This window comes from Vanellus vanellus (genome assembly GCF_965231255.1).
Source record: "Vanellus vanellus genome assembly, chromosome: 22".
In the NCBI taxonomy this organism is placed as follows: Eukaryota; Metazoa; Chordata; class Aves; order Charadriiformes; family Charadriidae; genus Vanellus; species Vanellus vanellus.
Genome location: NC_138927.1, coordinates 3,368,865 through 3,385,963, shown reverse-complemented (window position 1 = coordinate 3,385,963; position 17,099 = coordinate 3,368,865). Strand labels below are relative to the sequence as shown.

Sequence of the window (17,099 nt, the reverse complement as noted above, 5' to 3'; positions counted from 1 at the left end):
TCACACAGAGGCCAAATTGATTCCTATGGGAATTTGTGATGAACATAATTTGCAAAACCAGATCCACTTTACTGAAATTCAAGACAAAACCTGTAATGACTTTAGCCTGTCCATTGTGGTGCTGCAACTGGTTTTTTTAATGTGCCATTCACACTCCTACTGGCAGTCAAAACTTCAGCAGTTGTTTCAGGCTGCAGCACAGAGCACGGTTCAGTGTATTCTAGATTTTGAATCGCTATATCCAGAGCGCCCTGCATTCATGTCCTGTAGTCCCTGCTTACATTCATCTGTTATCAAACTAATATCCCAGTTAAATTTACCCAGCAGTTGCTTTAAAGGTCAACTGCAAAGGACAAACTTTATTTGGCTTGTATTCTGATTCTGCTCTCCCATGAACCAGCCTCCATGTTTTATCCAAAAGAAAGGGATTCTGATTTTCATGTCAGAGGATTAACTGCTGCCTTTATTGATTTTCTAAAAGACCTTTTGGAAAAATCATTGGAAGCTTTCTCAAACGAAGGATACGAACAGCAAATCTTTCCAAGAGATTATTTCCTCATCGCTATGAATTTAATTCAAGCACATTTTCATTACAAAAATAAAACCCCAACCAAAAACTAACAAAAAAAGGACCAAGTTTTAAAACAACCACACTAATTGCTCTTTCCCTTTCACAATTGCTGCGGTTCCCATCTCCTGGGATACTGCAATCCCACCAGTCTCCTACCAGTCCTCCAGCCTGAAGAGCAAAGTCAAGATTGGATTTATCTGATATAAGAGGCACTTAGGGAAAACACGCTTTCTAAAAGTCTCTGAAGATCCTCTATGCATCATGAAGAACGGCACCTTTTTCCTGCTTTGCAGATTACCTCCATCCTTGCAAGCACATTACAGCACATTTCTCTTGAATTAAACGGCCTGCGATTAAGCACCAGGATCCAAATTGTCACCACTTCCCAAGCGGAGATACAAATATTATTTATGCCCAAGGCATTGAGGCAAAACCCAACTACTCAGCACACAAAAGATACTGGCTTTTTCACACACCACCTAATTATAGGAGACATCTCAAGAGCCAAGACTGCAGAGACGTATCCCCAGCTGCACAGCTACCTCTGTCAGAAATCAGGTCAGGCTGTGGGCAGTTTTGTTCCAGGGGAATCAGGCAGGGAGACGCAGGAGGAGTGGGCATGCACAGTGCAGTTCGGAATTATCTGCAATGTAAAAGTGAATCAGCAGCAAAGTCACAGGAAAGGAGGAGGGAGATCAGACAGAAACGGAATCTGCTGTCAGAATCATGTTTCAGGCCTGAGGACTAAAAAATCAAGGGGTAAACAAACAAACAAAGAAAGGGAGAGAATCCTTGTCAGGGAAATTAGCTGTGGACACCAGAGGGTTAATAGGGATCCTTCTCCTCTCTTATAAAGGGACTTGGGTATAACTTCCAGCTGAGTCAGCTAAGGCATATGCAAAGCAAACAGAAAAGCATTGCCTAGAAAAGGAAAGAAAATCAAGATGTCTTCCAATTAGCACTCCAGAAGAGAAGGCACTCTGTCATTCCCGCACCCCAAGAGAGCAGAACAGGGAACAGGTAACTCACCTCTTCCACAGTCCATTTGGCCACGTGTTTGGCCGTGAGGCCCGAGACCTCTGGCAAGAGCTTGCAGTGCTGCTCCCAGCAGAGATGGAGGCGGTGGGTCGGGTTAGAGGCCAGGGAAGGCATGAAGATGGACTGGTGGAGGGCCTGCTGGAGATCCAAATCAGGGTCTGGAAAAGGAAACGAGACAAGTCAGAGCCAGGCTTCAAATAGGAGCAAGTACAATAGAGCAGGAGGAAGGTCACGCTCTGGAGGGAAAAGCAAGGCAGGGTGAGCAGACGGCCAGGCACGGCTACCGCATGGCACCCTGAGCTTTCAGGGAGCTCTTCCCACCCTCCTGAGAAGGAGAAAGAAAAAACAAAGATAAGATAAGATAAGATTGCCAGGCTGGAGGCTTTATCGTTAGCTTCTTCCCTGGAAAATGATGTCATGCTGCTAACAGAGAGGATGTTTGCAGCATTTTATTGACAAGGTGGAGGAGTTCTGGTAACAGCATCTTCGGCTGGAAACTAATGGCATAGTTCCAGCTCACAGCTGCAGCCAGCCTGCGAAGAGCACTACGTGTACCAGCTGATGGCCCGGGCTCGCCGCCTCCCCAGGAGACTCCCAGGCCAGGAGTGCTGCACGTTACCTCCAGACATCAACTCCCTCCTCATGTGTCAACTGACAGAAGCTTTAAAAACGAAGGCAAGAAAAGGAAGAAGTCACCCCTCCCTAATGAGATCACTCGAGTAGTGCAGAGTCATGGTCCTACAGGGACTTGCCTGGTTATACAACAGGAAGCAAAGCAGAGGATGGAAACAAGATGGGAAACATTCCTCTGGTTTACAGCGGTGAACGTGTGCTGTCCCCTCGCCCCTCACCCTGCCAGGCTGTGTGCAGGGTGCGCAGGATGCCCGGCGCCATCCCGTGGCAACCGTACAAAATTCCCGTTTTGTTCCTGCCTTCAGCAAGGTTCGGCATTCCCAGTGCCAGTAAGGCAGCCGCTCGCCTCTGCTGGGTTTGCTCGGTGTTAGCACAAAGGGTTGATAGCGGGATGGGGTGTGAGGATCTGTGGGGTGCGCCAGTCGCTTTGTGTAAAGCACAAAGGAAAGTAGTATTATAAAGAAAAAGTAAATTTCCATTATTTGCCTTGCTCCTCACCAGCCAAAGTGAAAGCAGCCCTGGAGGGAGAGCCTGATCTAGGAAAGGGTCACTCCCCTGTTCCCAGCCCTGTCACCTTACCTCACCTCCAGCTCCTAAAGCATGTGGGACAGCACCAAATGCAGGTCTCTCTTTCTAATAATGAGACCAAAGAGGGAGGATTTTTAAAAATCAAGCCTGCTCAGTTCAGGAGCTGGTGCTCCTGGTAACAACAGAGCTCAGGGCTGTCACCTACTCCTCCTCTGCCTCCCCCATCGCTCTGGTGGCAGTGGCGGCAGCAGCAGCTGGCTTTGCCCCCACCTCGCTGCCGCAGGAGGTCCTACTGCTGCCCAAGGTTTTACAGGCTGCCGTGTCCCTGCTGGGTGGGCACTGCTTCTATCACAGGCTGTCTCCTTTTCTTCACTGAGCCCAAATCCTCAGGGGTACGCATCCAAACCTTGATCTAAACAAATTAGTTTCCCTTTGAGAAAGGAGCTGTGTTTTAATAGTTTAAATATAGATTGGATGAAAGCTCTGGGTAATCGTGAAATTACAGGTCAGTGGATTATTGCAGAATTTCCCTCCACTGATTTCCATCATTCTGTTTAAGGTGAATGCGAAGGGAGAGCAGACAGCTTTCCCTGCCAGCTGCAACTGCAGTTCACAGCTGGCAGACTTCTCCAGCTCTGACTGCAGAAGTCAGCACTAGGTAAAAGTAAGTATTAAAAAAAAAAAAAGAAAAAAGCTAGGCACCTGTCCCAGTTTGTGCCTGCTTAGCTATTTTTGATTGGAGACTTATTACCATGTTAAATCCTCCTAAAAGCCTGGTCAGCTTGGTTCTCTGAAATGGCTTTTTATAGTAAATCTGAAAGTTAAGCATATGGTTTGCTAAAGTGGTATCAGAAAGCTCCTCTTAAAAGTTAACCTGTCACATACCAGAAAAAAAAGGCATTGTTCTTCTATTTAATTTTTTGTTTTCTTTGTCATCCTTAGGAGAACCTTTAAAAAGTTACCACCCAAAATGATTCTGTTTGTGAATACCCAGCGGGGTCTAAAGAAAGAGGTCAATGGAAATTTAACTATCTGCCAGGTTTTGACCAAGTCTCCCTTGTCACCTCTGCTGGCTCTGCAAGCAGAACGGTCCATTGACTGCTTAGGGAACAAAACCCCTGTGACACTTCAGAAGAGAAGGCAGTGGCACAAGAGATGGTGCAAGCTTGTCTTCTCAGGTAATAAATATGAGGCTTCACTCTACAAAGTATTAAACTTTTCACTTCTAAGTAATTTTACCCTTCCTCCTCGTTCTAAAAGAAGAAAGTCTACCATTACCATCATCTCCAGCATGTGCTTTCTTATGACTGTGGAATCAAACACAAAAAAGCTGTAAAGTTTTAAATGCTCCTTGTGACTGTGGTATATTGCACATCTATGCACACACAGAAAAAGAAATAAAATTTAACCAACCTTTCCCATTGCTTTCCTGCTTCACCAGCTGGAACTTTATATAGGCATGTGAGCATCCAAGCCTGAAAGCATCAATTACAAAACATTTCAAAAGGTACACAAATTGATATAATTGCTTCTCTATATAGAGATTAATAGGATTTACAGGAACCCAAAACTTTTTCCTCTTAAAATAAGCAATAGCACTGCTCCATCCCTGACCTCTCTCTCTAAGTTAAGGACTGCACTATTGAATTCATGACTAGAGCTCAGATTTGAGTTTACTGCAGGAAAGAGAGGGCCCAAAAAAACAGGAGGAAGGGAGGTGACTTACCATGTCATTTTAAAACCCTGTGCTGCAAATCTCTGATCAAATCGGCCCATTCTAAGTTATGATTTACATCTGCATTTCAGACACAGCAGCAGCATCAAGAAACACAACTGTTAATGCACGAAAATACAAGACAAAAATCTTATTTACTTTTTTGGTTTGGCTTTGATGTCTGCAGAGGAATCCTCTTCTACCCAGTCTCTCTCTTGATTGTTTTCAGACTGTTCTGACAGACACTGAACACTGCTTTGACACGACTTTTCACTGTCTTGTGCAGATTTTCTGGAAAGACAGATAAATGATAGTAGCTAAACTGTCATCCTCTGTTCTCTTTTCCCGCAGGAGAGCAAAGCTGGCTGCTCCTCGCAAGTGAGAGCAACAACTACCACCTAGTGGTAAAAGCTTTCCTCTCCCCCACTGTCATTACTGGCACAGTACAAAGTGCTTTCTTACTCTTCAGCACAGATTGAGAGAGATTATGTAAAATAAATCAGCCCCTGTGGACTGAGGCTCTGATCCCAGCAGCTACACGAAACCCACTGAAGCATGTGTTATGGTGAAATCAAGAGATTTAAGATTTTTGAATCTTGATACCTCCAGATAACATTTAAGTCTCCATGACTGAGTTTGATGCATAAACTGAGCTACACAGTTGCCCAAGGAAGAACAAGCTGTAGGGTGTTATCAGATTTGCATACTGAATTCAGACCTCCCACTATCAGGAAATGAAATACATTACAATTTTAGAATGCCATTTATTCTGGGAGAATTCCAAAGCTCCTGAGAGAGCTTTATGGTAACAGTGCCATTGAAATGCAATCAATTCCGGTGTTGAGATTAGCAAATGGAGACCCCTGCACATTTCTGGGATGGGAGAAGGCAAACTTTGGCCATGTATGCCAGGAAGGGGAGAGAAGTATCCCTTTTTTCTGGCCAAATATGTCTTGAAAATGTTGTAAATCTAAGCAAAACAAGCAAACTGTAAAATGTGTATCAGCCTTCATATACAACAAAGACCAAAAGTATTGCTGGAGTTTGTTCTAGTGAGACTGGATTCATACAGGTTAAAAGTGACAATAATAAAAGCCTTCATGTCCAGGTCTGTCCCATGACACATTTTAACTGCCTCCTGTAGTCCAAGAACTAATAGACAGTTTGCTTCGACGACACTCAATTCCAAGATTTTCATGTAAGAAAATAAAGTATCTGAAGGAGCTCAACTTGTTTGCCAAGTGATACACATACAGCCATTACGCCTAGCAGTATAACGCAGCCGACTCCGGGGTGGATTGCAGTTACAGTTTAATAGTACAAAATAACCTTGCTTGACAGTTTTAGGACAGGAAATGAAGGAAAATAATATATTTTAAACTGAAACAGCAAGGAAAAATTTATGGAGACAGAATGCAATTTCCTTTGTTGGAATGTGACCAGAGCAGCAGGATTAAGGAATCAAGAAACCTATTAAGGCATATGTGGGTATTAAAGTGCGCTGCTCTGTGTTAAGAGTGTCTGGGGCATGGGTCAGTATTACAGACAGATGAACTCAACGCTCTGTTGCTTCTCTGCCAATTCCTGTGTTTTTCAGCCTTGTAAAACGGTTTTGTTCCCCAGTACCCACCCAAGAAAAAGGTTCAGCTCACCTGGACTGTGGAGAGTCCTCCTGAGAAGAGTCTCCTGCGCCTAACAGAAACGGAGCAGGAGTCTCCAGCTTCTTGGCTTTCTGCATGCTATTGCTAGGAGAAGGTCTCTCCCCACTCAGACGGTCCTGTAACAAGTTTTCTCTGTTGAGGTTCACATCAGAATATGGGCAGCCAACTAACCTGTATTAAAGAAAAAAAAAAAGGAAAAAAAAGAGAGAAATGATGATGCACATTTTTAAGTGATACGGTCTTACCAGCCTCAGGCAGATCATCAGCAAACCCAGAAAAAGTGAGGCCAGAAACACTCAGGGAGACGTTATTACCCAGTTTTAGGTGTGGGAAAGCAGGGGACTACATGGCAGAATTAGAAACCAAAGTCATGGTTTTAAAGTATCGCCTTAGAGAACAAGAAGAGCTTTTCCTCTGTAACCTGCTTAGTCTGAAGAATATTTCATGAAACAAGAGAGTCCTGCAACTTTCACTGTGAAAAATTCAAAGCCCTTTACCACATTATACATTACTAGATCTTCAGACCTCCCATCTGAGACTGTTTTCTTGCTCTTTAAAACAGTTTAATCGAGAAAAGCCTACCTTTTCCAGAAGCCCATGAGAAATCAAAATACAGAGCACAAAACATGAACTAGCTCTCTTCACTCTTTATTTTAATAATCTACCCACATTCTCTCCCTCTTTAACTGTCTCCTTGCATCCTGTCCTCAGGTATATTATTTAACAAAAAAAATTCCTTCAGTAATGCTGGAATGTAGAAATTAGAGTGAATTAATCTATGTTGGATTGCATTGCAGTCGTAATGATTATACTGGTATAAATAGAATTTATGATGAAACAGCACATTTAGACACAAGAGGGAGCTGCAACTGCAGTTATAACTACCTCCAGGATAAACACCCTGAGGTAATTTCAGTGCAGTGCAGGTGCTTGTTGCTGCATTATTATTATGGACAGCAGTCAGACTCTCGCAGGCAGAACCCTTACAAGAAGATCTCATATACATACGTATAATGTGTTCCGTATCGCGGTCCCCTGACATGACCGATACCGTGGCAGCCTGGAGTGGGACACGCTTGTCCCACTGTTCCCACTCGATCAACAGCACCTGGTAATAAGAAAAAAAAGAAAAAAAGTTAAACAGATTTGTAAAATGCTCCCTGCATCTGAAGAGCAGACTGCACTTAGGAAAATAATTCAACATAGCAATATGATGTCATCTACTTTACCTAGAGGGACTTGCAAAGCATGTCCAGTTTTTGCACACCAACCTACTGGATGAACATCGGGGCTGTCTGCATCGACCCAGAAATCATAGTTACGGTCCCAACCATCAAAATGTATCTAAAAGAAGCAGACAGTCTCAGTGACAGATACAGTTAAGGACATGACTCAGCTTTTATTTCAACTTCCCCCTTTGCTTCACCTTGCTCAGCTTGGGGTTGATTCATTCAATCTTTCAGTCAAGCACAATTGTCCTTTGTGTTCTGTGTAACTATTTGTTTTCCTGAGCCCTGCATCTATGTTTTGCAGAACAACCAAATTCTGGTGACGCAGTCACACCACAGGGTCTGCAGGAAAGTGCAGACTATGGGGTGCTCTGGCACACTCTATACTCAAAGACTAAACCTATGCAAACACAATTACTTATTTCATTGTTTTGTTTTCTGAGGATCCCAAAACACCATAAAAGCCAACAAGTTTGGTGAGTTTTGCAGTGAACGAGCTAGAATCTTCTGCTGGACGAAAGGACTAGTAACAGTTAGCTCAGATCCAGGTGAGGTTACCAGAGGCTAAGGATCACTGCAGCTTAAAGGCTACTGGGTTGTTTATGCGGCAAAGTTTCAAACAAATGTATGAACTGAGTATCATGCTACTATATATTGGCAGAACTTGACTTTTGCCTGTAATTACAGCAATGGCTGATGTCAAATGGCTGATGGAAAGCAAACTCGACTCCTGCCCACGTAATCATCCTTTGGGAAGGAGACCTGTGGCCGAGGAGCCTCCATCACTGCAGCCTCCACTTTAGCTGGCTCATACTTAATTTGTCAGAAGCCAAAGCAAAACAGATTTTCTGGCAATATATTTACGTGAAGAGAATTAGTTAAAATCCATTTATGTAACAAATTCATACTGGAGAATGAAGCTGCTTCCCACATGTATCAGGGTTTAACTTGCTTTGGGTTTTCCTTTAAGTATGTTAGGAAAAGAAAATTGTCAGGTATCTTCCCACCAGTAGAACATTAACGCTGCCTTCACTCACACAGATCACACAGAAACCACTAAGAGATGGAAAATCATGCTGTCAAATGTTATTTCAAAATAGTTACATTAAAACAGTAACAAACAATACCAGGCAATTCCATCAGATTTCAACAGGACAAAACAACAGAAATCATTTCCAGTTGGGCAGGCCTGTAGGCTAGATCATATGCGAGGCGTTTGTTTGCTGCTCCTTATACCAAATGGGTATTTTTTCTGTACTGCCAATCACTATATTCCTCAGCACAAGGGCTCTGCACTTTGAAGCAAGGTCATACCTTAATGCGATGGTCGTCTTTGTCAACTATTGTTGCCACTCTTATCAAGATGGGATTTCGTCTGTCCACAGCCTCTAACTTCATATTAACTTGGAATCCGTGAGCAGGGCGCTGTAAGACAGAATTGTAAGCAGAATGCTAAAAAGTCTGGGCGTCCAGAGCTAGTCACCTGCTCTGAATAAAATGCGCTGAAGTTTTTATCTACCATTCAAATGCCTCTGCAGCTTTGACCCCTGATCTCACACGGCAGACTGCTTGAGAGGTTAAAATCAGAGTTTCCTAGAGGATTAAGCTGTCTGTTTGTCAGCAGCCCAAAACTACTTGAGAGGAATCCTGAGTCGTCTCAGTGCAGAGGAGCATTTCACAGCCAGGGCAAGAGGTGCTTCCCCAACAGAAAAAAGGCCAGATACTACCACAAGCTCCACCGCATACAGACTCTGCATTCGGACAGCAAAACTCCCAAACACAGCAGAGAGACGATCACACATCTGACAAGAACAGTGACCAGGTGACCACTGTCTTACACTTGAAACACACCACCACATGACATCTCTCTTCATTACAGTATACGTGACATCCTTCTTGGCATCTGGATATGACAGTTACCCTCATTAAGCAGGTTACCACCTAGTTCTTATGACAACAACTGCATCTGCTTGTTAACGGTGACTGCAGAAAACTGCGGTACTGGGACTTGAGAGCAGCTCCAGCCACTGGAGTCTCCCATCTGCAGTCACCAACTTACCCTTTGTCTCAAACCGCAGCAGTCAAACTACTTTGTAAAAACTCTGGGATGTCCTTTGACCTGATGCATGCCCTTTGCATCACCCACAGATGTAAAGCTTTAAGTGAAAGACAGGGTTTACCAGTTTTTCCATTTATCTTTAAATGACTAACTGCATTTCTTCCTCTGACCCCCTCAGCAGGGGGTTATAGAGCACCGGATACTCATTCAAAACATGTCCTTCTTCACTTCTGCTCACAAAGGTCAGGATTTTAGCAAGACATGATAAATCGTGTCTTTGAACAAGATCAGGTTAATGAAAAGATGATTAAAATCACTCTTCCCTCACAATCTTCTTACTCTTTTTACTGCTGTCCATACCACAACGACTGCCAGTAGCTGGGGGCAGGAAAGGAGGTCCACTTCTGAGCTAAGGGGATTACAGATTCCAAACCTGAAGTTTCTCTTTGATCTTTTCACCTGGACGTGGACATTTATCCACAGGCTTTCAGCCACATGACACACTGGAAGCCAGACAATCTAAACTCCTTTTAGTCTTATTGAACCAGCCAACCTTGTCTGTCTTCCTTCAGGAAGTAGCCTGAGTGCTAGAGAACAAAATCCTGCCCACAAGATGTGCCAGGCTATTTGTTTAAGTCTCGCTGAAGGATTGCTGCCTTTTTGGCAATGGGTCCTGAACGTTTTTGAATTGACAGCCCAAGACAATGGGCTGAAATAGCAACGCTGACGACAAAGCTGTCTCCTCCAGCATTTCTGGGTGGAGGAGAAGCCAAAAATCCAGACGCAAGATCTGCTATTTGTGCTGATGATCAGTGTCTTCAGGCTACATAAGATAGCTCTTGAAAACTGTTAAAAACTAATTCAGTGAGAAATGCCTGTTCTGGCTCTCAACCCATATTTTTATGTACTGATTTCCTGTAATTGCTAGCTGGAATAATAATAATAATAAAAAGAAAAAAATCAATAACTGTGCCATGTATTTGCACTTCAGACCAACCAAGCCAGAAAAACAACGAGGTTTGATCTTGAAAGAGTTCTATTAACTGTTGATATATCAAATGCCTTTTTTTTTCCTGTCTCATTTTTGAAACCCAGTCTCAGATGCTAATTTATATTCTGGAGTTTCATGAGAGCCAGAATTGGCCCTTCTGCTACTCTCTCAAAGCCAGACACCTGAAGGACCAAAAAAATGGCTGCAGAGATGTATGTAAAACAGGAAAGAGGCAGACAATGCAGTTGCATTCCCCCTTGGGAAGACACTTCATTTTGGAAGAATCCGAAAAAAAAAAAAAAGAGCACTCCCTGTCCTGAGCAAAGCCCTGTTATCTTCAGATGACATTTCTCAACACATTTTACATTATGAAAATCTGAGGAAAGAATGCCGTAACGACAGATTACTGAGGACTTCAGACTGGGAGTTTTAAGTAGGTCATACTTCACTGTGTCTTTTTCTATCATGAAGAGTTTTACTACCTTTCCAAAATATTTGTCTCTACAAAACTACTTCTATTGTTCCTCTATTGTGTAGAAGACCAATTGCTGCATTCTTTCGCTCTTGCATTCTGAAGGTTCCCATTTTGCAGCATGGCTGGGATTTTACGAGAACAGCTCAGAAAAAGGCTGAGCCTACACTGGGGACAACAAATGTGTCCTACTGACAAGCTTCACTCATCATCCGGCACACTGGCTCCGAGGTGTTTCACCTGCTGTGCTGTATGATCGAAGACGCTGTCTGCCCAACTCTGGAAAACCTTAATCCAAGGGATGTTTTGGAGTTCAACTGTGCTGCAGATAACTCCAGCTGTGGCCTTACAGTTCTCTAAAGAGGCAAAAACAGCCTCTTCCTATTCCCTGACATCCACCTTGCAACCTACAACAACTTCAAATGGACACCTGCTGAAATCTAGCAATTATCAAACTTGTCTGGCTGGATTTTTACCTCCCTTATCTGAGGCCTCCCTGATTGCTTTTCCTCCTCAGTCCCAAAGAGCTTACCAACAACATATACGGGAGGGCAGCAGGTATTAACCTGCAACGCTAACTTCATCGAAAAGAATCAAGACGAGTGTCACAATGGCACAGAAAAGTTTTTAAACATATTGCAAAGTCTAGCAAGGTGAGGCAGCAGTGCAGAAGCAGCTGCTAAGAAAAAAAAGCAACTTTAAAGTATGGTGGGGTTTTTTTCATGAAGTTATTTTGAAGGCTTTTGCTTTGTTTCTGCTCACAGTGAGCTTCCAGATAAATGCACTGAACTCCAATGTAAGAAACAAAAGCTCGTGCAAGGTTGAGAGAACCATCTTCAGATCTAGTCTGCAGAATGATCTTACTTCATCTAGGAGTTTGGCAGAGATGCTCTATCATTTGTTAGTATGCATTTCTGTGGGGGGTACGGAACATGTAAGTCCTTGATAGGAACTTCTCACTCTACCTTAATTCCTGCCTCACCAACCAGGAGAAGAAGCCTTAGCAAAACTTAAGTTTTTAAAAACTTGTGTGGAGAGGACACCTGATGGACAAACTGCACACTTCTCATTCCCCCTCAAACACATACACACACACCACCCCTTCCTCCCTTCCCCACCAAAGACTGCCGGTTGCAGGCAGTGATATCCACTCCTGGCCCCCATAAAGGGAGGGTCTGGAAAGTCTGTTCAACCAGCATCAGTCCTGCTCACATGTCAACTGGGAGATCCCTTTGCCCACACAGTCGGACCTTGAACAGAAGACCAACTCTTTCTCCTCTCCACGCCTTCTCTGAGGCAAGGTACCACCCTTCACACGTTCCTCTGAAAGCTGCAGTTATCTGTGTGGACTGAAGGCTCTTCCCTTAAATCTGCTAATGCAGCAAGTGAAGATGTTTAGTCAAAAATCCTTTCCAAACCAGCTTTTCATGGCATTAAAAAAGCCAAACTTGTAGTCTGACGTGTGTTTTGTTTTAGCAGCAGAGAGAGATGATCTTAAACTCCAAGTAAAACAAACAATTTCACCCTCTTGGCACAGACATGGTGAAGCACCATCAAATAAAGCATCTAGTGAGAAAGGGTAGGTAACAGCAGTTTCTCCTGCCCTCCTATCTAGGACAATCAAAGAGATTCACCAACCAGTTTGAATGCTCTTGCTGGGGCTGCCTGGGAATTAGTTTCTTCCAAGTATTTCTCCCATGAGAAAGCTTTGGAATCCTTGTATCCTGAAAAAAAACAGAGAATTAACATTTAAGTAAGAAAACCCCACATTTATTGTTACAAACAACAGAAAAGCAACTATGTAACACATGGCTATTATGTTAATTTAGCATTTACAATGGATGGTGCTGGAAAGTGGTCTGTTTATTCATACACACCACTTAGAGCAAGCAGAGCAGCACTGCAAGTTTCCCTCGCTTCTACTCAGGGTTTTAACCCTGACCTGAAAAACCTGAAGAGTTAATTTCTGTACAGCTTAATCAATGCTTATTCTCTAGCGAAAGCTGCCAATTAAGAGCTAGTCAGAGGATTCTGTGATGTGCAATGGCAGCACTAAATTAATTTCCTATTTTATTAACTATTCTACATGTGAGTGCCTGCAAAACTGTAGAAAGTTCTCATCTCCTGCTACCTACTCACCCATAGCTGAGTAAAACTACAGTCTGGAGACAAAAGGCTCCATCGCCTTTACCATCATCTCAGACACCTACAAGGCTGTGCTACTCTTAACAACAACAGGATGTCTCTCCCCAGCAGCTACCTCTAAGAAACTGCTTTACTTTTTTTTCCCCTTCCTGTTTCAGTGTTTTTTAGCCTCAGTATTGTTTCCTTTTGGCAGGAAGGTGCAATGACTAAACACATAGGACAGCCTGCAAATTGCTGCACGTAAATCTCTCAGCAGAGAAATCAGTATTGACGGCAGATTCTGCTGGGGGCACAGGTAATCATGGTACGAGTAGGGGAGCTGCACGCCACAGCCTTCTTGCATGTTCCATGAGCAGGAGCAGATGTGGTGTTGCCAAAGAACAAGCGCTTACAACCCCTGCTGCATCTGCAGCAAAGGCACAGAGGCTAATTCCTCCAACGCAGAGGGATCTTGGTAGAGCCACCCACTCTACTAAACTCAATATGTAGTAATTGCAGAAATTCTTGCCCCAGGGCTGTCAATCTAGCAAACAGCAGACGTCATTTTTTTATTTTTGTTATTTTTAAGGTGAATGAGCACTTCCAAGGCCTGAAAACAACATTGATTTTCCTGTAGGTTCCGTCCTTTTTCATTTGCCAACATTCTCTTCATTTACTGAATTCCAGTGCAGCAGAAAGAGATGTGGCTTCTGTTACTCCTTCATTTCCAGAAATTCCATCTTACCATCTATGAAATCATGATACTGCTTCCTCTTCCTTCCAGCTCACCCTAAAGGAAATGCTGCAAATACTTCAAAGTCCTTTCCCTTCTGAAATTAAATTCAATTACAAATTACCAAACCCCGTTCCATTTTGTGAAATACCTATGAAACAAAATAAAATGCAGTGGCAAAAGTATGAACAATAATACTGTTCAGTAGAGAAAAGAGTACTGAATGGAACCTGTAACTTGCAAATACGTAATCATGTGGAAGATAAAGCTTGCAGGTTTTTTGACTGAGGCAGGAAATAAGTCTCACTTTCAACGTACCAGGTGGTGTTGTCAGTGGGGTTCCAGTTTCTTGGCAGTAGCCAACAGGACGAATATATGGGCTGCTAGCTTCACACCTGAATCAAAGAGGCAAAGTTGGCACCAGTCAATTTTAAAGCAAAAAGAAAAGCAGAATTTCAAATGCTGTCTGATACGCCTTTGCTGGATTAGCAGATGCTTTCAGTGGGTGTGATCATGGTGTAAAAGACAAGAATTACCTCGTTAGAATTTATAACACCAAGTTTTCAAGCCTGCCCCAAAAGACCAGGAAATACAAAGAAGAATGTCTGGTGCTTTAAAAAAACAACAACAAAAAGCCCCCCCGACATGGACCATACCAACCACAGTTTAGCCTGGACAAAGATCATCCAAGCTAAAATCCAAAGGAAGCAAAGAAACAAAAAACAAACCCTCACCCCTAACTGAAACACCACTATTGTGGAAGAAGAGGAGATTACTTCTAAGGTCTTTGCCAAGAATTGCAGGTTATACGTTCACTCTAGCTGAAACCTAGTGGTAGTTTGCCTGGTTCCCAATTTTATTGCATGTTTAGATCTTCTGAGTCTGTGAAGGAGGTGACAAGAAAATTTGAGACAGCCTCTTTTGTCACATCCGCTCCGAGGTAGGGACCAGAGCAGTCTTTCAGATCTAGGAAAAAACCTGTGTGTTTTCAGCCCAAGCTCTACTTTGAAGCTTTGTTTGCTTGTGTTTCCATTAAAATTTTCAAATTCTAAATAAAACATGGCATGAAAACAAAGCTTCACAGTGAAGCTAAAATGGTGAAGGAACGAGATCTAAAGTCCTGCAAATGGAAACACCGGTGTTAAAAAGCTCTGCTTGACATATTTATGGCAAAGAAAGAAAAGACCAACTTCCCACCACACAGGTGCCTACTCTGAAAAAAAAAAAAAAACAAAACCAAAAACAAACAAAAGGAGATGGGGGAGAGAACACAGAATATTGACTGAATCAGTCCTGTTTTGACAGGCATGTGCCTCATGTTGTTTTCACAGACAAATTCAAAGGAAGTTGCTCCATTCATGTAGGTTGGAAAACACAAGCCATAAAGGGAAATTGTTTCCTTGACTAGTATTCCACCTGGCTCCAGCATGAGGGCAGGGGATCAAGATTTTCAGATGCAGAACAACGGTAGTGCAGGTCAGGACTTAAAAGCCTAAATGTTGGCAATGGTTTTTATTTTCAAAGGGCCTTAGCCAAACTCTGCTGAAGCAAATGGAAAAGATTTTTACTGACTTCAGTACTGCCTGCTTCCAAATGTAAGTTTGCAGAGAGACATGCCAACACCCTCTACTAGTCCTGGAAGGGAAGATGTTACTAATTCCAGGTGGTGTCACTAGCGTAGCTTTCTCTTCCTTCAGCTCTGCCAGAGAAACAGATAACACGAACATTCCCTGACCTGACCCAGGTCGGCCACCTGCATTACCTCAAACGCTTCTTACCTTGAATGCTTCACGAGCAGTTCAAGCTAACCCCACTGGTTTTGCTCTGAGCCAACTGATGAGCACTCAAACATCAGGGGAAGCTACTGGGCAACTGGCATTTTGTAAAAACCCAAAGTAATTATTCAGATGCTTGAAAACTGATTTAAGATCCCAACTTTAGTGACCACATTTAAAATATTAGATATTAGCCTGAGGGGAAGAGCGAAATAAACGACAGCCTACATGCAGATATATATTAGAAACAGAATCTCTTTACCAGTAGTCATAACTCTCATCCCAGTTATCAAAATGAATTAGCAGGCGGTTATCCACCATGTCCGTGATGGTTGCGACACACATCAGAGATGGATTCTTCTTGTCCACTGCCTCCAGTTTCATTCCCAGACGAAAACCAGAGGGTGTGACAGGCTGAGGAACAGGACACCAGGAAAGGGAAATCAGCCACGTTCTAGATCAGGCCATTTACATTACCCTTATAAACTCATTTGTTGCACATTGCAACCCTGAAACCCACAGACCAAAACACACTGTCTATATACAGTTACTAGCAAGAGGTCCGCAGACGAGATTTCCACGTGTTCTGGCAATGATTGTTACTATTTCTAAAAAAGAGCTAGTGTAGCTTGAATAAGAGAATCTCCATGTACATGACACTACAGATTCAAAGGCTAAAATGCACACGCCTCACAGTGATGAGTATTGGCTGAGGATAAGCGTGAGCATTGGAGGTCCTGTCTTATTAGTGGAAAAGTTAGAGAGTCTTCAAGGAAAATAGGTGACTCAGTCAGAAGCAGAGCAGAGCTGCACAATTAGGCCCTGATTGTACTGAAGTCAGTGTTCTGTCCATCTGCAGCGTCAAATCCGCCAGACCGTGGAGTTCGTGTCATGTGAGTGACACAAAATGGGAGTGAGTGTTATACAGGCACTGAGGCTAACAACCAAAAAAGAAAGCAACAGTGGGTGAAGGATGAAAAATGCTCAAGATCCATAGCCTCATAATGAATCCCATGGCACACATGAGTATGCTGCTGGAAACCAGAAATTACTTTGGAAATGATTAAATTAGAGGAAAGTGACACAAATATCTTGACTGTACGGACACAGCAAAACAGACCGTTGTAATATATTTAATAAATGGTAGAGTAAATCTTTTCCTCCAATTTTAAGAAGGAAGAGAAATACAAATTATCTATCAAAAGTCAGCGACTGGAGAAAGGAAGAAAAATTGTACTAGCTTCCCATCTTAAAAATAAATCACAGCAGGAAATAGCTTGCATCTGATTGTACCATGGTTGTACCTCTGACATGAGCATATTAAAAACACGTAAATATGCTGGTCAAAACTCACTTAGCATCAGTCAGACCTATCTGAAACATCTTGTATGCAGTATCACCACTTACAGTGCCGAGGGTCTTAAAAAGGCTTTTTGGAGCTGCTTGAGCTTTGCAATTCTTCAAGTAGGAAGTCCAATTAAATTCTCCCTCCTTGAAACCTAGAAAGAGAGATAAAAAGATTGCTTTATGCAGCCCTGTTACTATTCAGATTGGTTTTTCAGAAATGGAAA

At 42.9% G+C, this 17,099-nt stretch overlaps 1 protein-coding gene across 1 annotated transcript in view; it reads right to left on the bottom strand.

The window, feature by feature from the left end:
- The window catches only part of LOC309680491 (lethal(3)malignant brain tumor-like protein 4), a gene marked incomplete at its 5' end in the record, with an annotated part of 37,305 nt that overhangs the window by 6,530 nt on the left and 13,676 nt on the right, over nt 1-17,099 (bottom strand). Inside the window, 11 exons of the mRNA XM_082494132.1 lie at nt 1,601-1,767; nt 4,184-4,245; nt 4,644-4,775; nt 6,137-6,316; nt 7,154-7,253; nt 7,375-7,489; nt 8,689-8,799; nt 12,535-12,620; nt 14,072-14,148; nt 15,791-15,942; nt 16,936-17,027. Of these exons, the coding sequence (XP_082350258.1) occupies nt 1,601-1,767; nt 4,184-4,245; nt 4,644-4,775; nt 6,137-6,316; nt 7,154-7,253; nt 7,375-7,489; nt 8,689-8,799; nt 12,535-12,620; nt 14,072-14,148; nt 15,791-15,942; nt 16,936-17,027 (1,274 nt within the window). The remainder of the gene's footprint in view (nt 1-1,600; nt 1,768-4,183; nt 4,246-4,643; nt 4,776-6,136; nt 6,317-7,153; nt 7,254-7,374; nt 7,490-8,688; nt 8,800-12,534; nt 12,621-14,071; nt 14,149-15,790; nt 15,943-16,935; nt 17,028-17,099) is intronic.